This window comes from Drosophila persimilis, unplaced genomic scaffold, assembly GCF_003286085.1.
Source record: "Drosophila persimilis strain 14011-0111.01,24,50 unplaced genomic scaffold, DperRS2 tig00000431-arrow-pilon, whole genome shotgun sequence".
Classification (NCBI taxonomy): domain Eukaryota; kingdom Metazoa; phylum Arthropoda; class Insecta; order Diptera; family Drosophilidae; genus Drosophila; species Drosophila persimilis.
The window spans coordinates 2,137,804-2,164,105 of NW_020825312.1; the positions used below are offsets into that span (position 1 = coordinate 2,137,804).

Genomic DNA, 26,302 nt, shown 5'->3' on the forward strand with positions numbered 1-26,302 from the left:
ATCATTTTGACGAGTGGCAGGGACGAGTTAAGGCCAACAGCAAGTGCGACTGCGAATTGCAGTGGCCTCCGCACCAGGGACACCCCAAGCCAACCCCCAGTCAGGGAGTATATACCTGTCGGCAGGGCTGCCAGTCCTCGGTAATATATGGCAGATTAGTTTGCGAATCGCCCAGTGCGTCGCTGAAATATGTGTACGTACGCACCTTTGACAGGCACTTGAACAGCCATCCCCGCCGCGACACGCTGCCTATTTCAGCGTTGCACAGTAATTAGTGCCTCATCTCGTGTACTGCATTTGCAGAACATCGGAGCATCGGAGCATCGGAGCATCTCCCCGGGGACATGTCAACGTGCGTTGTGCACCAAGTTTTTTGCTGTCCGCAAAGTTTAGATCCCCCCAAGAATGGCTGGAATCCTGCGTCTGATTGTCAAGTATTTATTCTAATTGCCAGATATTCATCATATCAATACCAGATGGATATGTATGAATTTATTAATAGATTCAAATGTAAGAGTTCACATTACGAAAGGCTTCTACCCTTCAAATCGAAGTATTCTAAAAATAAAACAGACTTCGGAAATTAACGCGAATCGATTCAAACAAATTGAGACAATGCTCCGGGCGGGGATTCTGGCTGCTGGCTGCTGGCTGCCGGCATTGGCTCCGCTCCGTAAACTAATTGCGGGCAAGTGTAAGTGTTCCGGCTGTAAAAAATTGTCTTCCGCTGGTGACAACAGTCACATGTCGGCGCATTTTAAAAGCAATCATCAATTATTCAGGCCCCAGTTTCGGGAAAACATCTCTGCATGAACGAAAGACAATACTTTGTGTGTCACTCACGACCTATTCACGCGGAGTTTAATGATGTTTAATAATCTATCTAGTCTACTAGCCGGCTACAGCCAGCTATATCTTTGAGGTTTAATTTTAAAATACTGTAATAAAGTAAGTGGGGAATGGGGAATGGGCCCTCCCTCGCTCACAGCCATCCAATTCCAAGTCCAATCCATTCGAATGTCGGATGACCGAGTTCACCCAGTGTCCAGTGCAATGTCCGCTATTAAAAGCTCTTCCATTCTGTAAATAAAATAATGCGGAGCTACGTAAATTCAATAAATAATTATGTGAGACCCGTACGTTCCCGTGTGTATGTTCCCGGCCACAAGAGTGGATGGCTGCCGTGGCTATCCGTGAGTACATCTGGCAGTCCAGAAAATTGATTGGGAATGGGATGGAATATTTCGGTCTGCAGTTAATGTACTACCTATTTGGAGGCCAGCTGCAGGACATGAGCACGGCGTTCGGCGTACGGGGCGAATGCGCATTTAATAAATGCGCATCGGTTGTCTCCTCCGTTCTCGGAGTTGGAGTTGGAGTTGGAGTTGCAGTCGGAATCGGAGTCGGACATCGGAGTTCCAATTTGCAGCACAATGCAAATTGCATTGTAGTCGAGTTATTGTATAATTGGTGCAATGTTGTCTGGACAGGGGAACAGTCAGCCAGTCAGCCAGTCCGCCAGTCCGCCCGGGAGCAGGACCAGGACCAGGACCAGGACCATGGCCAGAGCCAGAGCCAGGACTCCGGATAGCATTGTCCGTGCAATGGCGCTTGTGTTCGTGTCAATAAATTAAAATGAGAATTGATTCGCTTACGCCCGATTTAAGCAACAACTGGCTTTATTATGGCCAGATATGCATACACCCAGCCGTGTAAACAGACAGGATAGGATACGGCTACAGCTACGGCTACAGATACATTGCTGACCGGGACTCGGGTTTGGGGACTGGGGACTGGGGTCTTCAGCCCACGACTGGACTTTTGGGGTGCAGCCGCGTGTGCACACATTTCGAAACTATTAACAAACAAATTAAATGTTGGACCCGCACTTTAAAAACCGATTTCAGAACGCATTACAAGAAAATTCCATTAAACAATGCTCCGCTCCGATATGTGACCAAGCACGGAGCTGCCTGGCCGGGCCGGGCCTGGCCTCTCGGACTCGCCAGACACTCTGTCTCCGTGTGTTGGTGGTTGGCCCCGGACCAAGCACCAAGCACCAAGCACCACAAAGCGACCATCGACCACATTAAGATAAGAGAAATCGTCTAACAAAACGCATAATCTAAAGGGGCCTCAAAATCGGTAACACAATTTAAATATATGTATTTCAAACACTACGGGAATGTATGTAGAATACAAATCATGGATGACCAGAACACAGAGTCGAACAAGATAAGCGAATAGAGTCGATTCGATTCGAATCGAATCAAATCGAAGCCGCGACCAGAGAGTCGCAACTTGTCTGCGGGTCGGTGTCGGATCGGTGTCGGGACACAGCGATGATCTTATGGGCATGCATGGAGGACGGCGACAAACCTGCAGATAGTAAATGTCAGCTGAATAATAAAATTAGCTGTTTTAATGACAATGAAATTGGCTGAGTGCTGTGTCCAGGAACTATGTTGAAGCCCAGACTTTGGGCCGACAGCCAGTCCCGGTCTCGGTCCCCGGTCCCGGTCCCGGTCTCAGTCCCAGTTCCAGTCTCAGGCCCGGGGACTCGTTGAAATATTGGCGGCAAGTAAATCGATTGGTATACCAATCAAACGGCATCGTAAATATTATCATGGCCATCTGCAGAGCCTTGCAGCATCCCATCCATACCCATACCCATACCACTGCCCAGAGCCATAGTGCTGTCCCATAAATTTCTACACGTGACATTTCTTTGTCATGTTAATTAGACCGCCAAGTAGATGCTGAAATCCGATAGGGCATCTTAAATACCTGCTCTAAGAATCAGAGAGAGAGACACGGACACGGCCACGGCCACGGACAGCAGGCTCATAAAATGCATGCCCCAAAGGCTATTCCCGGGAAAAACGACCTTTGTTCCTCTAGCAAGAAAACCGCAGACGATGTGGCGACATTCGGTGCCCGTGTCTGCCCGCGGAGAAAAACTTTCTCATTAAGATGTGAGAAATTCTACAAAGTGCATATAAATCGAGTATACCGAAAGTCCCGCATAATTAAATAGATTCGACATTGTTAGGTATTTCCGGTATATTAAGAAGATCTTGCATTCCAATTCAAAGTTCATTAAACGATCAGGGATTATACGACTATATGTATGTATGTAGAACTCCCCACTTCTGGTTCTGACAAATGCACTCTCTCACTCGAATCTTGGCTATTTGTGTAACACTCTCAAGGTGCGTGTGATCGCAGACACATCCCAAAAACACCAAAGACCGAAGACCAAACACCAGGGCCTAATGTGGCCTAATGGTCATAATTATTTTAGCTTGTCTTATCGACAACAGTTGTCTAAATATACATTTGTTACTCGAGTGTGTACCCCGTACCCGTGCCCGTACCAATGCCCGTGCCCGTGCCCGTGCCCGGTGCCGTTGTCAAGTATAATCAGTTTCTGTGACAAAGGTGGTCATTGGTCCCCCATATTGTGGGCGTTTTTAGTTTTGTTTTTTCTTGTATTTTTTTTGATTTTTGATTTTTTATTTAATTCTTCATTTCTCCAAATGTCTGCGACAGACAGAGGTACGGTCATGATTGATCGCAAGCAATACACGTCCATTAAATATGACTTTAAGCCGCCGCGTGTGGATTGTAATAGATGATGATGAAATGTCCATGGTTTCGGTGTAATTAATTATGCACAGAATACAGTGACAAATCGTATATACATATACATACTCGTCGAATGTATTTCCTCAGATATATCTGGGTCTCTAGTAAGTCCATACTTTTCTTTTTTGCAGAGCCGAAGATCATAATCGTATTATTTGTTTTATGGAGAATAAAATAAACATACCAATAAACAGTTAACGATTCGTAAACTAAAGCTCTATACACTTTAAGCTCCAGTAGCCAGCTGTTCATTATCTTTATTAATAAATAGAATTACAAGGGAGTATCTACGTATCTGTCTGTGGATGGGAAGGAATGAATTGCGTGTGGATGTTGCATTTCGCAGAGACCGGTAGACACAATGCAAGGGATGTGTTCATTGAATCGAGTCTATAACTCAAGTACAAGCGCTTCATTGTCGAGAGAAGCATTAGGGAAATTAGCATACGCCATCACGTATACGCCCCCATGTGCGCTCCGCTCTGCTCCTCTCCGCACAATCCTGTGCATCCTTCGTTCGCATGGCAGCAGCAGCAGCAGAAGCAGAAGCAGCAGCAGCAGCAGCCGGAATAGACACTCTACATACTCATGTCACGATGCAATTTCAGGATATTAATTGTTATAGTTGCGAGATGTGTCTGCTCGAATTGTTCCTGGGGCCTTTGTGCGTTGCAACGAGTTTCTAATCTTGTTGAAAACAAACCAAACCAAACCCATCGCATCGCATCGCATCGGCCTGCCATCCGCCGACTCTGTCAAGGGCAGAGCCGGAGCCAGAGCCAGAGCCAGAGCCTGGCATCTCGGCTACACTGACACAGGGATTTCCGTACATGACAAGCGGCAGCTATAATTTATAGAAGCTGCGTAAGTAAGCTGCGTGGTTAAGGATGCCGCTGCACACTGCGACACACACAGACACACACGCACGCACACACAGGAAAAGGGCTAGGCTAGGCCTTGGGGCTGGTGCTGAGGGCTGAGGGCTGGGGTTGGGGCAGCGCCCCTTTGGAAAGGCATGTTTGCCTTCGGTGCAGCCCATACCCATACCCATTCCCAGACACGGAACCGGCTTCTTCTCCTCGAAGACCCAGCGTCTGCTATGATGCTGTATATTTGTTCTCGTCTTGTTTCACTTAAATGACACTTTGCATTCTTGTAGAGTCTTGAAACACTCCCCTTCGCCTGCATCCACCGCCGAAAATGCCTTAGAACGCCCCTTTTCTGTGCGGCAACACTCGTGGGAGTAAGCCGGGTACGGGTACGGGTACGGGTCTGGAAAGGGGTGCGAGGGACTATTCCGGCAAAATGCTGGGACTTAGGCAAACGGATCTTAGGAATTTTCCCTTAATTATTTTGTGCAAATTTGTGTTCTTTGGTATTTTATAATTGAGTGTGAATATTTTCGATTGATATGAAAATTTGTGAAAATTTAATAAAATATCCTGTGCAATCTATAGGGCTCCCCTCAATGCTGCTAATTGGCCAAACAGACTCAAGAACTTTTGGCCAAGAGAAAGCTGTTCGGTGCTTAGTCCTTTAACACATAAATTGTACATGTTTTCCTTGGGAAACGCATACACAAAGGATGAAATGTTATCCATGAAAATATACAATATACTCAAATATGTAAGTTTTTAGAGCTCCTTCCGGAAGTTAGCGATGCCATCAAGTATTTGCATTTTCCAGATATACATACATATTTATCTATCCACTACCGAGGTTTGAGCGGATGCGAATCGTGATGCGTCATAATGATTGAATGGATGATGGGCCTAAAAGATGAGCATAGCAGCCCTGCCTGCCCTTCACGATGACCACTCTGTTTGGGCAAGATTTCTCGTCTGAGATGACGATCCTAACATAAAGAAGGCAACTAATCACAATAGTACCTACTGCGACTGCGACTGCGACGGCGACTGCGACTGTCAATAATAAATTACCTTGATTTTCACATGGTGTTGAAGGATTGCCCACACACGACCGGGATCGGCGATCGGGGATCGGGACTGGGTCTGGGGCTGGGACAGTGAGAGGGAGAGGGGACCGAGCGACGCATATACGTCGTACTGGGGGAAACGGGTTATATCTGGCTGGAAAGTAAATGCGACAAGTTTCCAAATGGGTAACAATTTTCAAAGTGATTAATTCGCCTGCTGGCTGCCATCGAGCATTTGGCCATAGGATTGATTTATGGCCGCAAGACGTTAAGTGGATGCAAGATAAGTTAACTGTCGTATATATCCTCGCCGCTGGTGACCGATCCGAAACAATACCGAGAATGTCGACCGAATGGAAACGGTTGCGACAGCAGCAGCAGCAGCAATCGCTCCGGCGCTGGGGCACCACTGCTGGGGCAGAGATCCCATGGTTTATGACCCATAAATGAGATCGCTTCACAAGCGCAGCGAAGGAAGGACCTGGCCACTCGACGTGCCATGAGATGCCATGAGATACGATTAATTTACCCGGCTTACTGATTGGCCCCATATGTAATGGGAAATTTTATGCCCACTGCGGTCGGTCATTTAGTATTGTAAAACATCTCGTAAAGCGTATAAGGCACTTGGCCTCCGCTAAACTATGGGAACGGAACGGAACGGAACTAATGCCCCGCTGATGGGGCAGGCACCACGAGCATAGAACGTACAGAAAACCGTTTAAGAAATTAGTTACTAAATATGTAGGCAGCTAAGCACCACTGACAGATGAGTACAAGAGCGCCACTCTGCATGTGGTGCCTCCCTACATACCTCTATACATATCTGCATGTCTGTCTACCTATACCTTTATATATATGTATGTGTGTATGTACTATTCGTACTCGTAATCTGTGTGTATGGAGCTGTAATACCTACATGCGAGCATGTACATAGGTAAACTGTGTCAAGCCAACAGAGAAAATTAATCACTTGCACTTACAAATACGAGTATCGTCCGTGGCTAATTCGGTCTCGTCGGCTCATCGAAACTTGCGATGCGATGCGATGCGATGCGATGGCATGGCCTGCCCGCCGTACGCCTTCGCTGGCTGTCAATTTCAATTGAATTGGCAATTTGTTGCATAATCGAGCCACTGCTTAATGTTAATTTATCAATCGCCGATAGTCGTTACAAATTGTTGTCACCATAAACGCCAACTTGGAAGTACCCAAAGCACATAGATGAGGCGCATATGTACATACATACTGCATACGTACAAACATACAAACATACATATGTGCAAATAGACAATGATGCCAAGTCTGTTTGCTGTTTGCTGTCTCGCGTATTTGACAATTTCAGCGTAAACTCGAAAAAACTTGGTCACAGCCAACTATTAGCCAACTAGTGTATGTACGTACATGTCCTATTTGGCTTAGTCATAGAATCCAACGGAAATGAGAAGATAAGACCAACCCAAGTCGGAAATGCCCGTATTCTCCGATCGACTATATTTAGGTCTCGAAAATTGCATCTGAAACACACTCCGCGACACTTGAATAGTAAACATTAAAATATACATAAAAGCGCTAACACTGAAAGCACATTCCTAAGAGATCTGTAAATCTTTATGAAATTTGGTATAATTTTTAGAAAAATATAATAGTAATGTTCCTTCAATGCTTTTATTTTCGATTTCCTTCGACAGAAGACTACCACAACCCATATTTATACCCGATACTTAACGAGCTTAAGGATATGTATATGTATTCGATGTGTGGTAGAAGTGGATATGTGTAACACCCAGAAGGAAGCGTTTCCGACCCCATGAGGTAGATATATTCTTGAACAGCATCAATAGACGAGTCGATATAGCCATGTCTATCTGTCCAGCCGTCTTGTTTGTCGCCCAGTTCACAGATACTATAATTTTTAAGAATACTTAAGAATTTCGCCAATATTAGAGATACGAGAAAACATACAACGCAGAATCATAGAGAATGACAATACCTAGCAGATTGCTAAGTCTGGTTCAGATCAGATCCCTAGTATAGCCAGTAGGAACAAATTAAATTGCAAATGCAATGCCACGCCTTCCACGCCCTTACTTATTTTCTGGCTCTCTCTCACACACTCATCGTCGTGCAATGTGTGCGCCCTCTGGCGAAGGGGAGCCACACTGACTGAGTAACGGCTATAAAGTAAAGCCGCGACATTTGCCTTGCCAACGTTACCAACGTTACGTTAGTTTTTTTGTAGTTTGGACACCCGGATTAAATTTGGAGAAACTTTTCGATGTCCGCTGGCGACCATAACCAATAAAAACTAATTTTCATTGTGATTGTCGGTATTCAAGAAGAACGAAAAGAACGAATTACTTAAATTCAATTTCTTTCCTCAATCTCCTCCTATTCATTTTTCACCATTTTCTTTAGATTTTGGTATAAGTATTTGGGCTTTTATGTATCTTTTAAATGTATTGTATTCAAGTGTCAATGAGTGTATTCCCTCTCTTTGCAAAGCATCCGAGCAAAGTCAGAATACCTACCTTATATTAGGATGGGTACAAAAAAACACCAATTACATATGTCATACAGAATTGGTCACCATCAGATTTCAACATCGCGCTACTAAAATTAAACTGTAAGACATTTGTGCGCGTTTTTCCGTCTAGACCGAAATTAATTAATGAGAATAACAATATTACATGTTTATTTTGGATTGGCATTGCGAAAAAACTGTCAATTTTATTTGTCAATATCAATACTCGCATGTACATACATGTAAAGCATCGCTTTTCAGACAACCTGTCGTATGTTAAATTGGAAATTGTATAAATTATAGTAATGCATTAGAGGCGGGAAAGCAATTAGCCATAGTTTTAGCAAAAAGTGTTTGTTGGCGTATAAATTACCAACAAACAAAAAAAAGAACAAAAAAATCAATAACTATTTAGTGTAATGTTTTCAAATGTACGTACGCGGTTCCATCATGTTCTACCAGGTGTGGCAGAATGTTGCTTGATGTTTAATAAGTTTTATAAGTGCCGTCCATTAGCAGAACCAGTGGAATACTTTATTGGTATTCACAGAGGAAAGCAGCACTAAGCAATGTACATATATTCTCTCTTTTCAATTTGGGGTCTCCCCAAATCGGATCTTCGATTATACGTGTTCTAATTAGTTCTGAACATTGTCCATTCGAATACTTACTTCCCAAGAATTCCATGCCAAAAAATTCCATGACACAAGGGCAGGGTGCTCAATTATTTTTCATGATTATAAAGATTTATTGAACGATTTAAAATTATTTAGATTATATGTGTTCATATAGACGAAGTGTTTGTTTAGTGTGAAGTCTGTTAGACAATGAAAAATTTATCACAGTTGTATAACCTTATTTTGTTCTAATTTAGTATTTTGTTTTCTTAGCTTAAATTGCTGAAAAAAAAAAAAAAAAATTGTTTGAAGAGAAACATTTGATCCGATACTCTAAATACGCATTAAGACGATTCATAACTTTAATAAAAAAAAAAATAATATATTTATGTTACGATAAATATATACTAATGTGATATTTGTAGCTTTAATATTAAATATTACACAATTCATTATATTTTTGCACGAACCCGTCGGCCACTTGTATATTAAGTAATCTGGATATCTGTCTATGTCAGAACCGTAAAGCACCTCTGAAGCATGGTGCACATGGAGTCTAAACAGTTAGTCAAATAGTAAATATGTAGGTTCCCGTTGAGCTTAGTTGGTATTTAGTTGGTATACTTCTTGAAGAGCGGCTTGAACATGGCCGCCTCGTTTCGCTGCAGCTGCGGCGAGGAGGAGCTGCTGCTGCTCCCGCTGCTGTACTCATCTCTGGGGGAGTACTCACCGAGACGGGCCGAGAAGTTCATCGGATAGTTGGAGCCGAAATTGAAGGCGTTAATGTTGGTGTTGCCGATACTGTTGCTGTTGCTGTTGCTGCTACTGCGACAAGTAGCGGTCATAGGGGCTTGAGAAGCGGTAGGAAGGAGACTCAAAGCTCCGTTCAACACTTTCATATTCGGCGGAGTTTGGGGTGGAGTATCGGGTTGGGCTTCGAGAAACCCCATCGCCCGCGGATTCACTGTTGACTGAGATGGCAGCTGCTGCTGCTGCTGCTGCTGCTGCTGCTGCTGCAAGTGCGGATGCGGATGCGGGTGTTGGAGTCCCTGACGATGGGCCGAGAACTGAAGCGGCTGCTGTGCCGGAGCTGGAGCCTGGGGCAGGAGGCCCATAGCTCCGTTCGAATTTCCCGTAGTATGGATGGTAGGCGTATGTGTGCCGCTGGAACTGTGTGTGCTGCTGCTCCGCTGGCTGTGCTGCTGCTGCTGCTGCTGCAGCTGCGTACTGTTGTACGGGGCACTGTTCGTAGTATGGAGCTGCTGCGTCGTAGCCCCTAGAAAACCCCCGTAGGCCGTGGTATGCGGCCGTAAATAGGGTGCTCCGTTGAACAGATGATGGTTCCCCATCGGCAGTGTCTGTTGCTCTTGCGGCTGATGGGCTCGCGGCGCTTGCCCCGGACTCCCGGGAACCATGCCCATGTTCTCCTGCTGTGGCTGCTGCACCTGCGGATGCAACTGCTGATGCATATGCTGCTGCTGCTGCTGCTGCTGCTGCTGCTGCTGCTGCGGCGGCATCCCCTGGGCCAGCACCTGCCCCTGGCCCATGTACGACGGCGGCGGGGTCTTGCAGCCAACTGTGTCGGCCAAGCTCCAGATTTTGGGCTTGGTGGCTGGAATCGGCACGCCACAGTCCCGGCCTAATTGGTTTTTTGGATCACTGTGTTCCGTCTGCTTGTTGGCCAGGCCTCCACCGTCTGCTCCGCCGTGAAAGGCGCTGCCCAGCATGCCCTGCTGTGGCTGGTAGTAGGCAGGATGCTGGTGGTACGGGTGGTACCCAGCCGGATGACCACCGCCGGAACCGGCACCGCCATGGTAGGGGCCGGGGCCGGGGCCGGCAGAGGGATACCCAAAGCCGGCGCGGAGTATGTTCGCCTGGCCAATGCACTTCTGATCCTCGTCGATGGCATCCTCCTCCTCTTTGGTCACATCTGTGCGTCAAAGAACAAGGCATACATCCGACTGTGAAGATTACTTCAACGACTAACAATGAAAGCGTGGAGATTACCTTTGGCCAAACTGCTGCTCTGGGATCCCTTGATGGGCTCCAGATCCTCCTTATCCTTCTCATCGTCCGACACCAAGGCGTCGTCGTCGTCGTCGGTGCGGTTCTTCGGCTCCCAGGTCATCTTGTTCTCCTTCTTCAAGCGCCGTCGGGCATTGGCGAACCACGTGGAGACCTGGGTCAGCGTCATCTTGGTGATAATGGCCAGCATAATCTTCTCGCCCTTGGTGGGATAGGGGTTCTTCTTGTGCTCGTTCAGCCAGGCCTTGAGCGTGGCCGTCGACTCGCGGGTGGCATTCTTGCGGCGAGCAGCCAGATCATAGCTGGCCCCATAGCTGCAATAAAAAGAGTTAATGGTAGCCTTTAAGTCTTGTCCGTAATTTGTTGTACAAAGAGGCGTGCCAGCACTCTACTCTGGTCGGTTCTAATTGCAATGCCACCGCTACCGCCACCGCCACCGCCACCGCCGCCACGAATCGGGGCAGCAGAAGCGCAAAAGACAGCAAAACATGGAGATTCATTAAAAATGCGGAAAATTCAAATTGATGTTTTCGCTGCCACCAGCCAGGCAGCCAGCAGCCAGCAGCTACCAGCTACCAGCCCGCGGTATCCCGGTATCCCGGTATGCCGGATCCCGGATCCCTTCAGTGTAGTACAACGTCAAAGTATTGTAAAACACAGTTGTGAAACAGGCAAACGGCCACAAAAAGGAGCAAAGCAAGGCATCTCCAGCAATAACGAGGACGACAGCGCAACGAGAGCATATGGTAAGTGGGTGCAACACTGGGTGCCGGCTGTACTGCACTTATCGCGTTTTTTATCCCATCCGAGGATGTGGCAGCATCTGCCTCTTCCACCCCCATCCTCATCCCCATCCCCATCCTCATCCGCCTCCACTTTGCTATGCAATAATGGTCTATGCCCTGTCGGACGCTCCCTTTCGCTGGGAGTGGTGCCAGCCTGTGCCTGCCCCAAGCATTTCCTAGCTAAATTAAACCCCAGCCCAGCCCGTGCGTATTCCGTTGCACATCCGGCCCTTCCTTCCGCTCTCGCTCTCGTCCTTGTCCTCCTCCTCGTCCTCCTCCTCGTCCTCCTCCTCGTCCTCCTCCTCGTCCTCGTGGGGCATTTCACTTTCGGGTCTTTCCCCGTTGCCCGTTCCCCGTACCGCTCTTTTTTGCTGTTCTGTTTTTCCAGACTCCACAATAATCGTTCCTTTTTTTTATCCCGATTCACTCTGTTCTATTTTTTGTTGTACTTTTTATTCCTTTTTCATGGCATTTTATGGTGCCACAATCAACAGTTTGTGCGGTGAATTTTACAACAAGATAAAGTACGACAACGGAGCTTGGCCTGCTGCCCGTCGGATGTAGATTCGGGCTCTGTCCGTCTGCCCGTCTGTCCGACTGTCCGTCTGCCCGACTGTCCGGGTCCCTTCTCATTGCTATTCCGCTTCTTTTTTTTTTTTGTTGCTCTTCAAATCAACTTTGATTATGGTATGGGCTGTGGGTGGAGACTATTCTATCGACGGAGATGTGGACTTTAAAATCCCAGTGATTCTTTAGTGGAAACATTGAATGGAGAAAGAGGTACAAGTACAAATACAAGTACAAATACAAGTACTAGTACTAGTACTAGTACTAGTACTAGTACTAGTACTAGTACTTGTAGTGCATTATTATCGCTCAGGTCGGTAGTTCCCGGGGGCGGGGACGAATACCCCCGTAAATAAAGCACTGAATGATACGCTTAGTGGGCTTTTTTGTTCTCTGATGTTTTACAACCTTACAAACATCAATTTGTCAGTAATTGGCACGCATCCTATTTTCGTTGCGGCCCATATATAATTACACAAAACAGCCATATACATATACATACATATGTATGTACATACATATGTACATGTGTCTGCTTCTTTTTGGCATAACTCGCAAACAACAACAACAACAACAACAAAAACAAAAAAATAAAAATACGTTGCGCACGGGCTGAAATTGGCCGCCTCTGCTCTGCTAGCGGGCCATAATCTTGTTAACAAATCACATTCTTGTTCACACAAATACAACCGACCGTTGCTGCCACTGCCACTGTTCGGGCAGAGACCAAGTTAGAGACGGATGCCATGTTGATGCCGCCGATTCCGATGCCGATGAAGCCGATGAAGCCGGGGCTTTTAGCCACAAAACTGAGGTTGGCCGAACGGACCGCTTATTAGTTTTAGACCCCGCTTACACACATTTACATTTCAGCTTTTATATGAACACATGCAATTTGGTCGACGGCGGTCCGTCCACCAATTACTGTTGTTGTTGTTGCTGTTGTTGTCGTTGTTGTTGCCATTATCTGGGAGCTGCAATTTACAGGCCCCCGAACACATTTTAAACAAATAATGCCCGCACGCCAAAACACAAAATGACATTGGCTCCAGTTGAGCGCCGAGCAGACATGGGCATGCCTGTCAGTCGGTAATTACTGACTGTCACTTGTCCCCCCATCGCCCATCGTCCATCACCCTTCCACTAGACAGACAGACAGACAGACAGACAGACAGTCAGTTTGCTACCTTTTGCCACCCCACAGACCCCTCGATCAGGGGGTAACGCCACTGCCAATCTGTGGCGATGAGCTACAAATACAAAGCGCAATCATTCCCCCCTTAAATGTTTGTCAACCCATATACTACCTATACGCGTGCATATAATGCTAAGTATGTATCTGTACACTGTACACTGTACACTGTGCATGTACGTGTATGCTGGCCCCCAATATGGCGGCCAACATGGCGTTCATTTGCTGCTGCTGCTGCTGCTGCTGCTGCTGCTGCTGCTGTGGCTGCTGCTCACACCTCGATCCCCTTTAGCCAGCGCTTACAACTCACTCGCTCACTCATTCATTCATTCATTCACTCGGCTGCAGTCTCCCCGTCCCCGTCCACGTCCACGTCCACGTTCCAGGTCCCAGTCTATACAGTCCCGCAGCAAGCTCGATTTCATGGGCTTTCCGCACGCAAGCCATGAGGCCGTCGTCCAACGGGAAGCCGCAGCCGTTGCATGCCACCGCCTCTCACTCGAACTTGGACTCGTACTCGCATTCGTATTCGGACTCGCACTCGGACTCGGACTCCGCCGCCAACTGTCCCGTCCGTCCGCAGTCCGTAGTCGTATCAATTCTGGTATGCGTATGCGTATGCGTATGCGTATGCACCCACGTGTGTATGTATATCTTACAGATACATCCATATACATACATACATATATGTACAACAAATTCTATATATATCCAGAACTCCTGCAAGAGTATGCGTTATACGCTCTGTCGTGCAATTAACTGCTGTGTTTTTTTTTTTTTTTTTGCTGCAACAGCAGCAGCGGCAGTGGCAGCAATCATAAATAAATAATTTCGCGCATTCAAATTTTATTATCGCCGCTCCCTAGGGAGAGACCTCGCCACAGCAGCAGAGACGCCATCCACCCATCCACCGAAGGCAATTAAACTCAAATCAATTTCAAGTACTCGCAAATATTTTGTAATTAATTATGGACGCGCGATTGCATTTGATACGCAGAGCAGAGCAGAGCAGCATATATATTCAATTCGGACTAAAAGGCTTTCAATTTCTATTAGCCGAGGGGGTAATTAATTCTTATTTAAGACCTCAATGACTGACTGGATGGGGCCTTAATTGTTCGCTGAAAGATATCCGATTACCCGCTGAAAGCCCCTTGCCCAGGCCCAGGAGCTGGTCTGAATGGCGTATAAATTAACGAGAAACACATCTTTAAATATCCACCCATAATATCTATATAATATAATGAATATCTTACCCATATGCCGACATTGGGTCATAGGAATAGTATCCCGTTGTGGGCTGCAGGCCTGCCGATGTCCAGGCTCCCATCTCCGCGCCAGATCCCGTCTCCTTAAGTCCGTACGGATTGCTCTGAAATAATCAAGCGAATTTTTCATTCTGCAAAAGTTCTAGACACAAAAACAACAAAAAAGAAACCCCCTTGACTCGGACTTTTATAGAGTTATTATTTGTCACAGCCTTAAAGCGTTAAAGCATTAAAGATTCAAGCGAAAAATATTTTCCCACAGTTTTCGAAGTTGACAATTTTGTTAACATGGAATTTATAATTTGCCAACATATTTTGCAATGAAACAAGCAAATGCTCAAACCGGCCATATTTTATAGCCAGATACAGCTACAGCTACAGATACAGATACAGATACAGATATAAAAAAACAAACAAATACATATTTTAAGGCTGCCGCCAACAACTTTCCTAAAAATCAAAAACAAAAATTATCTAAGCCGAAAGCGCCGATTATTGTTATACGAGTATGTATTATATGGAAGCGCTTATGTTCGAAGTCTCGATTCGAATTTTAATTTGGAGCTTACTAGTGGTCGTTGGGTGTCTGTTGGTCTGTTGGTCCGACTGTCCGCTGGCTGTGGCGTGCTGCGATTTATGCCCTCGGAAAATGACAGCCGGATTTATGAGCGACAACTATTGGCCAGATCGCCGGCGGTTGGGCGAGTCGAGCGCCCAATCTGGTTGGCCCTGCTGTCGACCCGAGCTTTTGTGAGCTCTTGATTTATGAAAGGGTATTAACATTTTTAATTGCTTAACATCATGTATGCCGTTGTTTATTAATTTTTAACTCTGCTCTACCTTCACCTCAACGCCGTCGCCGTCGGCGTCGCCATCGGGATCGGCATCGCCGCCGATTCGCCGATTCACCGATACAGATGCCGCCGCATCCGAGTGACAAATATATTTATCAAGCTGTCATTCCGGCCATAGATTGGGGAACAGGTATCGGACATTGGACATCGCACATCGCACACGACTATCGCCAGAGAGCCATCTACATGGCCACCACGCGGTGAATAGAGAAGGAGAAGGAGCCCTGAGACTGTCACAGGTGCATCACATCTGGGAGAGTGTTAGATCTCCAGATCGAGCATTAGCACCTCGGAGGGAGGGCAGAGGCAGAGGCAGAGGCAGGGCCAGCAGAGTGGGCGGGCCGCACTACGCAACAAAATTGAGCAATGACATCTTATCGGTGGGGGCCCAGTGATATTTTCTTAATTAAAAGTATGCGCTTCGTGACGGGCCGATAAAGACGGCACTCTGGCCAGGTAGTACGAGCGGGCACGGCACACACGGGCACACACGGGCACACAGGCACTGCCTCTGCCACAGTGCCACTCTGCCACACTGCCACAGCAGAGACAGAGCAGCGGAGGGGAGAGAGAACTCGGAATGAATTTCCTGTTGTTGTAAATAACAATTTAACATGACACTTTGGTGGCTGCCGCCGCAGAGTGTCCGCCCCATTTGCCGCTTCTCCTGGGGGCAGGCATCATCGCCGTTACATCACTCTTTCGCCGAGGGTTCTTTGATGTGCCACCAGAGAGAGCCGCCAAAGTTGATTAGACGCTTTTTACATATTAATTAGACCACACTTCAACTAGCCAAGGTCCTATGATTCCCATAAACATACGTACCTAGTGCCAGTGCGATCAAAGTTTGACACATTTCCTCTCTCCCCCTTCTCGAGGACGAGTGCTCCTCCTGTCGCAAGTCAAGAGAGAGGAAGGGCGAGGGAGATGAGCATAATCCTCGACAAGAACTAACATGATGTCCCTATAAACACACTCTTTGTTGTGGCCCGGTTTGGTTTGGGCCAGTCTTTGGGCTGCTTATTTGTCAAGGCTAAATACTGTCCACGTTGTTGTGCGAGTGCGAGTACGAGTACGAGTACGAGTACGAGTACGAATACGAATACGAGTGTATTGTTGCAAATTCTCGAGTGTGTGTGTGTGTGTCGGTGTGTTTGTGTGCCTGTGTTTGCCTTTCATTGAGCCAACTCGTGTTGCTTCTGAACCCGCTTCGAGTTCTGTTTTTTTCCATTTTTTTGTTCTGTTTTTTTTTTGCCCGGCTGCCTGCTCGGGTACATTTCAGCGGTCTCCGGGAGACTGCAAGCGGACTTGAGGACTTGGGGGTATGGTATGGAGCATAAGCTTGATTAGCCCACACATACGAGTGTATACGTAGAGTCTCATCTGGGAGTGTAATTGAGGCCATGGGGCAATATGTTTTGTTTCCAATGATTTTGCCTTTCTTTATGCAACGTATCGAGTATCGCAATGGAAGCCACCAGCAGCAGCAGCAGCAGCGGGGGCAGGGGCAGCGGGGGCAGCGGGGGCAGCGGGGGCAGCGGGGGCAGGGACAGCAGCAACAACATCGGCATTGCCCATGAATTAGGTAGATGGATAGAGAGAGATAGAGAGCCAAGGATGGATGGGGGTTCAAAAGGAAACTAAACCCGGACCGGAGCTAAATGAGGTTTGACTGAGCTTCAGTCAGCCATAATGATAATTCGATTTACTCGACTGCATTGACAAGCCATCGTCGTCTTTGTTGTCGTTGTCGTTGTCGTTGTCAGTCCCGCTCCCGCTCCCCCCTCCCCCTCGCAATCCCTCTCTACCACTGTATCCCACTGTATTCCCGGACAAAAGCCACTGACTACACAATTAAAGTCATATGTTGAGATAATCCATTTAGCCCTGTTGGCTGTTGGCTCTTGGCTGTTGGCTTTCACTTACCAGCGGTGAATAGAAGGCGGAGCTGTCCACTCCGATGCTCTGGTAGGGGTTCTGATCCGTCGAGGGATAGGGCGTGCCGTAGACCCCGACACTGGCCGCCGGCAGGCGGGAGTAGCTGGAGAGGGCGAGACGGGCCGAATCGTACTGGCAGGAGCAGACGGTCTGCCCCGAGACGGGATCGGTCATTATGGGACGGCCGTTCTCGCAGCATGAGCTTCCCGTTGTGGGCGTCGTGCCCACACCGTTGCCGTCCAGGGAGCCCCCGGTGGCCAGGTCAGCGGCTCCACCGGCCGCCCCCCCGACCACCGATCCTGCCGCCGCATTCGAGTTCTGCGAAAGAGCATTGGGACTGAGGGCACCCGATGAGGCATCACCACCGCCACCGCCACTACCCGGGGCCTGCTGGTTCGTCTGGCAGTCCGCCGCACCTCCCGTAGGGCTCATCGCCGGTGCGTTTGTCATCACCAGCGATGCATCGTTCACATTCGGGGAAGTGTCCTCCGAGGCCTGTGCATTTGGCGGCAGGAGCTGCAAAAGATTCGCAAAGAAGAGACGAGAGATATGTTGATGTGAGAGCAGGCTTTATCGGTACGGGCTACGGTATGCCGTTTTTGGCAAATTAAAACACAAATGCGGCTTAATTAGCTCGAGCATTTAGCTCCTTCTTATCTTAAGTACATATTAAAAACAGAAACAGAAACAGAACCTTCGGAGACACCCGAACGAGCGGGCCCCCTAAATAACTGATAAACGCTGGAGACTGGAGCTGCCACTGGTTTACATAACTAATGCCTGTTAATCAGGGGGCAATTTTAACCTTAATTTCGAGCACCTGGGAGACACCTCGAGGGAGATAAGACATATAATATTTGTCGCCCAATCCTGACAGAATGGATGTATGGATTATGGATCCACTTTCAAGCAGCCCCATCTACTGCCTTAACAATCTCGTAATTTGCTGGGGCATTAGACGGCAGGCCTGCCCTGCCCCGCCCTGCCACAAACAGGATGCACACGAATCAAACTAATTTTCTAGAACATTAACTCGAGAAGCTATGTTAACTGGTTTACTGGAAGCGCTTCATAAATATTGATGTCCCGAGATGGCTGTCGCGCATCGGGCATCGCGATACCCATCTCCCGATGGAGGGACCGTGCAAATCCGCGAGAGGAGGCTGCGCAATTTTAGTTTTAATTCGAAAAATCGACAGAGGGTGCATTACAAGATGCACCGATGGATGATAACATGTAAGCGAATATGGTGTTAACACACAATCAGCGCCAGCCGTGGAGGAGCACAGAAGCTGCGTGGATCCATAATCCCGCGGCGATCAGGCGACCAACCGACCGACCGACCGACCGATCGACCGACCAAACGGTCATATTTCCTTAATCAATGGCTCTGCCCTGAAGCCCCATGGATGCGCTCCTGCAACTGCAATGGCGGCCACATCAATTACCCCGCAAATCGATTCCAAGTGCAGCCAACAGCATCAGAATCAAAAGCAGAAGCAGAAGCAAAAGCAGAGGCAGACTCTTTTTCAGAGTCCGTTGATGTCCTCCATCTTGGAGAGGTTCGCCTATGGCATGCGCCGGTCACTTGGCAATTAATATGCAAAATGCGCCAAGCCCAGCCAAGTCCGAGCCGGTCGAGTGTCTTGGGTCGGGGAACGGCTGTATAAAATGCCAGAAATCATTGAGGGTGTGGCAGCCGACGCCTATAGGTCCGCTGGCCGATGGTGGAGACCGAGATGGAGCCGGAGAGATGGACATGGAGATGGAGACGTCGTCCCTACACCATCAGGAACATGCCGTCGAAGGCTTCTGAAAATTACCGCGGGCAATCTGAAAAACGACCTCGTCCGCTGCCTTAATTTCAAAGTATTTTCTGCTGCTGCCTCTTTGCGAAAAATATCGCTGGACCTATAATTAAGTTGAATGCTTGGGCTGATGGACAGCTACAAATTGATCGAATGCCAACGGAATCGATCCGGAGCAGAGCGGAGCGGAGCGGAGCGGTCCCTATATGCCACATACGTACGTACATCCCCAACCACCGGCCCCAAAGGTCAGACGCGCCGTGCAGCAATTTCTGCCTTAGTTACAGCTTCTGTGGCACGTTCAGGACAGGTCTGAAACATTCTGTGCAACATTTAGGGCTCTGCCAAGCTCATAATTATTTCCAGTCATTAACATAATCTGACAATAGAGCCGGCCAGCCTTCCCCCGAAATGTTTCCCCTGCAAGTATTTTGTTTTGTATTTTGTTGTATTTTTCGTATAATTATTGTGCCGGGCAGTTCTTAAAAAGGATCGATCGATCCCTCTAGGAGATCCCTCTACAAGAAGTTTAATTTGCCAGAGCAGACCACAAAAAGCCCAAAGCCAGAGAGAAATATGAAATAAGAAATATGAAAAATTTCAACATTTCATAATTAATAAAGAAAATATTGAGTCATGCTGGAAACGTTCGTCGAATAATAGAATTTCGAGGCCAAGATCGTTGACTATATATAGAGGGACCTACACTAAGCAACATTATTAAAACCAACAAAAACAAAAGCAACAAAATCAACCAAAAACGAAAATCGAAAAAAAACCAACAGCCATTTATCAAATTTTGAGAAATGAATGATTCAGGTTTTTTTTTCGTTCGTTGTGCCGCGTGATTTTAATTAGTAAAAAGCAAATACATTGTACATTTCTGATTGTATGGGAATGAATGTTTTTGGTGGAGCGACGAAGGCTTGAAGGCTTGAAGCCTTGAAGCTTTGAAGGAAGAACTCACTCGCCCAATCGCCGTTCCCATGGAGCACGCACTGCCCGCCGATCCGCTCCGGCCTCCGAACCAACCCAAGCCGGGCAGAACAGAACTCTCACACAATATGAGAATTATGACAACTGATCTGATAGGCGACACCATATAGGGAGCTCTATGCGCCTGCCAGATTCCACTGCTCCTTGGGCAAATGCATTATTCATGAGAAGCCACAGCCACATCCACAGCCACAGCCACAACCACATTAACGTCCCCAAGCTTGGAGAATGAGCAAAGCTCTTGCCTTTACCTGACCACTGGAGGAAGCGCCAGCGAATCCAGCGCGGGACGACACTGGGCCACGGCCATGGCCATGTGAATCGGACTCTGGACATCCACATCCACATCCACAGACGCAGTCCCAGTCGCAGTCGCAGCCGCAGTTGCAAAAGCAGACGCAGACGCAGACGACTGGCAGGCGACAGCGCACAGATAAGATCTGGCCATGTGTGCACTACCACTGCACATCGGAAATTTCTGTGAATCGCAAACGCAGAGCGCAGAGCGATCTAATCGCGACTTGTATCTCCGTCCCCTGCCATCCGCCAGGCCAGCAGCCCAGCAGCCCAGCAGCCCAGGAGCCCAGGAGGAGGCTGGCAGCAAGGGGGCCTGGTACGCAGTGGTGCCCCACCGCTCCACTTCTGGTTCCACCTGACCCTCCCCCACAGCCTCCTCCCCCGCCTTGGGAGATGACCAAGTTGATAGCGTAAGTCGGCAAGCGCCACATGGTGGGCACTGTGGCAAGAAGGCAGAAGGCAGGCAGGCAGGCAGACACACTACGGCTGGAAACGCAGTACCTATTGCCATGTAAAGTAGATCAATCCACTCTCTCATTCCGACACGGAATCACTGGGAGCCTACAGTCATTCGTCTTTGGATCTGGCTGGCTGTTGCTCTTGCTGTGGCCGTGGCTGTGGCTGCGACTCTCTGTAGGACCTCCAGTGGCCATCCATGGATGGCCCTATCAGTGTTGTAGAATCTGAACTGCCGCTGCTCCCGGAGCGTACGTACCGTGGAGCTGCTGGGCTGCTGGGCTGCTTGGCTTCTGGGCGCTGGATGCTTTCATTGATTCCCCGCTCACGTAGTCGGGCGCGCATGCTCGGGCGCATTCCCAAGGCCTGCCCTGAGCTGTCACTTTACGGTTATGAAGTTTATGATTTACGATCGCGCCAATTGAATTTTATTGACTTTTCAACAGTTTCACCTGAGTGTGTGCTGCGATCGGCACCTCCCATTACTTCCTCTCTGATTGCCTCTGTCAGGTCCCTTGCCGAGTGTTTTTTTTCTGTTTCTTTTTCTTTGGCTTTTTCCCCCCCCTCCCCCCACTCTCTGTCTCTCTCTCTCTCTCTCTGAATCTCTCAAGTCGAGTCTACTACAGACATTTAATTGGACTCGTGTGGTCCAAAATGGAAAACGTTTGCGAGGAGTACGAGCGAGTGTGTCTGGAGGAGTCTCCCACCAAATGGAAACAGTGTTTTTTTCTATTACCGATCGTGTAGTAAGCAATTATTGTACATATATGTATGTGGGTTCTGTATTAGCCTGGGATATTTAAATACCCCCTGATTCTGGTCGCATACCTGCCATAGGATACACCCCTCAATTTATTTTAATTACTGTCGTATCGACATAGTCAATTTCCCATAAAAGCAGAATGTTTTTATAATTTGTGTGGAGTAATTTGAGATTTTGCTTCATATTTCCATTATCTATTTTCTTGGCAATCAATTCTGAAATTCTAAACAAAATATCTACACTTAAAGCTATCATCTTAGTAGCATTTAAGGGATATAATCTATTGGGATTGCCAAGTAAATGTATGTAGGTTCATTCTGTTCAAAAGTCTATTTTTGATGATAGTCCCATTTCCAATTGGATATCTACACATGATATAAGATATATTAATGTTTTACCTGAGAGCCCGACGGAAAGCCTCCGTATCCGAATTGTGTGTAGGCAGCCATTTCCACTGATTGACTTCCTCTTCCTCGTGGGTGTTGCAAAGTACTCTTCTCGCTGTCTGTCTGTCTGTCTGTCTGTTAAAGTTGTATCTCGAAGATGTGGGGCTGCAGCATCAATCTTCCACTCCTGACACTACGATGTGGCAGGAGACTCCTCACAGTCTGATTCGATTAGTGTCCTCCGGAATACCGCTCGGTGCGATTACTGGCTCTGTTCACAGTCACAAAAAAAACGGTCACCAAAACCCGCCGACCGATTAGCCAGATTCGGCATTAGGATTACCGGAATCTTTGTTGTGGCAGAGGGACAGGCACAGGCACAGGCACATGCACAGGCACAGGCACTCAACTCAACTCAACTTAAAGTAACTCAAGGGTTCGTTCTTCGGGCCCACAGGCAACACGGCGACGGCTCTGTGGCACACACAAAAAAAATATACTACGAAACAATTTCAGCGGCAAGAACGGGTATATTACGACAGGCGACGGAACACTCCAGACTACAGATGTGCACCTCCTAGTACGTTCGAACACGAACTAACTGGTTGCGAGCGAGCAGACGACGAGGGCCAGCACGAATGCCGTTGCTGGGAGCCCGGCCCGGCCCGGCCCGTCCAGAGCCGGCCAGAGAGTCGAGTCGCATTCCGTTGCAGGCCGGGGCAGACGTGGCGCGAGAGTGGGACAACGCTATACTCCCCGGGCGCACACAATCCAACAAGAATGCGACTGGAAGTCTCGGCTGTGGCAATGTGGCATCGTGGCATCGTGGCAACGCCCTCCGAACAGTGCCACTGGTGCCAGTGGTGGTGGCAGCTGGCGGTGTCGTTCCAACGCATACGCTGCGCTGGAACACACTCTCTCTCTCTCACCGCCACCGCCAGCGGAGGGCAGGGGAAGCGACAGCGACCGACTCGTATCCACGGTGGCTGGAAGTACGCCAAAGCCCACCAATCAGAGCGCTCCATTGGGCTCGTGTGCGATGTGCGATGTGCCTGCACGGGCCTTCACGGGCCTTCACGGGCCTTCCTTCAGCTAGAGGGCCCCATGTTCTCGTCGACAGGTGCGACTTTTGGAGAGCAATCGCACCTCGTCCCGGCTCTCGGACCAAACAAAAGAAAGCAAAACTGAAATGGAAAATCCACCATTAACTGTTCTTTATTTTCACTCTTTCCCAGGCAGGGGTAGCACTCGTTCAGACTCTTGTTTTCCGTGGTCTTCGGCTTCAGGCCATTCCATTCCATTCGAATCCAATCCGTTTGGCAACGCCCATTTGTTTTGTTTGGCTAGTCATTTGTTTGTTTACTTTTGAAACTCGAATGACTTCTCGTTTTGAGTCTCTCTGGTCTGAACGGATCCGATCCGATCCGATCGTGCCCCGAAATACCCGCCAGTGTTCATGTACTGGCTGGATGACGCCTCTTCCCATTTCTGTGCTGATGGTGGCACAAAAGCCATGATATGATCATAAAATTCATTGGCACTTGGCAGTATTCAGTGGCCGTAATTATCAAAGAATTGCGTGACTTTTCATTCACACAAAAGATATACAAATATCTGCATAATGATTATTCCTTTCAACAAAAAACCCAAGACAAGTTGGTTAAGCTTTGATTTAAGCAATTATTCAAGTGCCATAGTGCACAGATATTGAGTTATTTTAATCTTTAACATTACCCACATCATTTTCAGGCATGGCGTGCTCTTATGTTGATACTTATCCGATGTAGGAAAAAGCGTTAGATATGTTTTGCCAAAGTTAATATTAATCTAATATACAGCCATGCTCTGGTTGTCACAATCCCGAAGAGAACTTGGTGGAAATTCAAGTGCGAATCATTACCCCGCACAATTATATCCATTGACAGAACTTACTTGCCTGAGAATTAACTTTGAAGACGCATATAATTATCAAAGGATCTGCAGTCACCAATCAGCATGTAGCGATCTGCAACAAAATGCATATCCAGGTCATCCCACTGCCCAGGGGCCAGTGTGTACTGAGCGAAGAGGCATCATCGAGTGCATCGACCAATCATACATGATATATATTCCACTGTGTTGCTCTATTCATCCGTGATTAATTAATCAATATACAGCCAAGCTCTGGTTATCGCATATCGCCAAAAGACCGTCAAATCGCAAAAGTGCGTGCTCCGGGTTTCACAAATCGTAAGATTCTTACGTTACGTTGTGCTATTTTTCCGATCTCAAAAATTAATTGCACATAGTCTATAAATAAACATTTTTATGAGATGGTAAACCCTATAAACATATGTGCTGATGTTTTAAATTTCTATTTTTATAATTGAAAATGTATTTTGGTAAATCGTAATATTTGTAATAAATAGATATAAATAGATTTATTTCTTATCACACCTCAAATTTTAACACACCCAAATTTTACCAAAACAATAACGAATTACAAAATATCGGTTCCATAATTTCCGAAATTTTCGTTTTCTTTTGGTTAATACAATACATCGCAATACAAATTGTGAATGAAACTAGTTGCGAAATCAGGAGCACACAAATTTCAGTTTCTAAGAATCTTTCCAAAATCGTAAACTCAAAACTGTGCGAAAACCGGAGCATGGCTGATATTCTTTGTTCTTTGTTCATTTCCAGACATGCTTACATACATACATATGTAAGTACATGCCCTTTGCGAATACATTTTTATGTATGTCCAGAAAAAGAGCCAATGGAAACCATGTGCGTCTCCTCAAAATAAAGATCTATTTAAAAATAATTTAGAAATTGTTTGAACCGATCGTTGGTACTTATAGTAATTATTTGAACTAAAGTTTAAGTTCTATAAAATTATTATATTTGCCCTAGTGTATATATGAAATGGACAGTAGATCTCGGAGTTTATGAGAGCTTATATTATAAACTATCCTCAAGTAAATGGAACTTCGAGGAAAATCCTACAAAAAAATATATAAAAAATCTATGAACGCCCCAAGGTAATATTTAAAACAAATTTGTGGTCCATTGATAGCCGTTCTATGGGTTTCCGTTTTTTACAAAGGTAATCTAAACTTTTGATGACTATTCATTCGAGTACGAGTATGAGTATGAGTATGAGAGTGCCACTGGCGGTAGTTCGTTTCGTAAAAATTTGAAAAAGTTATGCCATTTGCAAGTATAGCCACTAGCATATTCCGAATGCCGTTTTATGATCTATTTTTTACGATTCAGTGGCAGAACGAGCACTGCGCCAGGGAACTAATGGCGCCGCATGCCCCTGACACGCATTTCGGAAATGGTCCTGTCCTATCCTATCCTCTCCACTCCTCTCTAGGCCAATCCCTGTCCAGTCCACTGTCAGATGAGATGAGATGAGGTCGCCTGGCGATGCCATGAGGTAAACCTCAAATGATTTTGCGGGTGTCGCGAGAGTCCGCTGTACGCCCGTGTGTTGTCAAGCTTGTTTGTTGTGTGTATGATTTTTTTTGTGCATGTGTTTTTTTTTGCCTGGTTTTATGATAATGTAATAAAAGCAAATTAACCTATAAAACCCAAAAAGTGCGACTTACACGATGGAATTGCGCCATAAGGTCTGGGCGTGTCCCCACCGCTCGCTCGCCGGAGATACATCCATACATACGTACGTATACATCTGTACGTATCTATATCTGTGAAACGGAAAGAACGAAAAAGATCCACATGGTGGTGATGCCAGGTTGGGTGCCTGTGCCAGTGCCACCCACCATGGATTGTAGAGAGCGGAGAGGGAAATAAGAGCAGCGTGTTAGCTTAAAGCAACAAATGACCAAAAGCAGCTCCGTTTCCCTCGGCTCTCGCAATGGCCCTGGCGCTGGCCCTGGCCCTGGCACTGACGCTGGAGCTGGCGCAAACGTGAATTAATTTCCAGGGAAGCCAAAGCCAAAGCCAAAAGCAAGTCATGCAGAGGGCAGAGAGCCCGGGACCAAGTGCCCCTCCGGGTGTTAAGTACAATATTTGCTGTGTTGCGCGTTTTACGAGTGGCGCTTTTGCAATCCAGCCAGGCGGGGCAGGCGGGGCAGGCGGGGCAGGCGGAGCAGGGGCGGGGCTGAGGCTGAGGCTGAGCCAGAGCAAGAGCCCGAACCAGAGCCAAATGCAATCAATCAATGGGTCAGCATGATGGTACACACCAGACGAGTGCCAACCACATGGGGCGTTTCCATTTGCGGCCGCCA

The 26,302-nt window shown here is 47.2% G+C and overlaps 1 protein-coding gene across 1 annotated transcript; it reads right to left on the reverse strand.

Annotated features, from left to right (window-relative positions):
* Positions 1-9,153: 9,153 nt before the first annotated feature.
* On the reverse strand, positions 9,154-22,656 carry LOC6595964 (homeobox protein araucan). Its single transcript, XM_026989693.1, has 6 exons — positions 22,074-22,656; positions 17,344-17,871; positions 14,552-14,667; positions 10,734-11,065; positions 10,172-10,656; positions 9,154-10,084 (listed from the first exon to the last, which is right to left on the reverse strand). Exons 1-6 carry the CDS (start codon positions 22,122-22,124, stop codon positions 9,338-9,340), a joined length of 2,259 nt encoding a protein of 752 aa, XP_026845494.1. The 5' UTR covers positions 22,125-22,656; the 3' UTR covers positions 9,154-9,337.
* Between the last annotated feature and the right edge of the window lie 3,646 nt (positions 22,657-26,302).

What these genes read in the sequence shown, in the direction of transcription:
- LOC6595964 (XM_026989693.1), bottom strand. Translation starts at nt 22,124, where the DNA reads ATGGCTGCCTACACACAATTCGGATACGGAGGCTTTCCGTCGGGCTCT. An exon ending in GCTTTCCGTCGGGCTCTCAG is followed by an intron (nt 17,872 to 22,073) that starts GTAAAACATTAA and finishes AATCTTTTGCAG; the next exon opens with CTCCTGCCGCCAAATGCACA. An exon ending in ATCAGCAGTTGCATCCGCAG is followed by an intron (nt 10,085 to 10,171) that starts GTGCAGCAGCCA and finishes CAAGAGCAACAG; the next exon opens with ACACTGCCGATGGGGAACCA.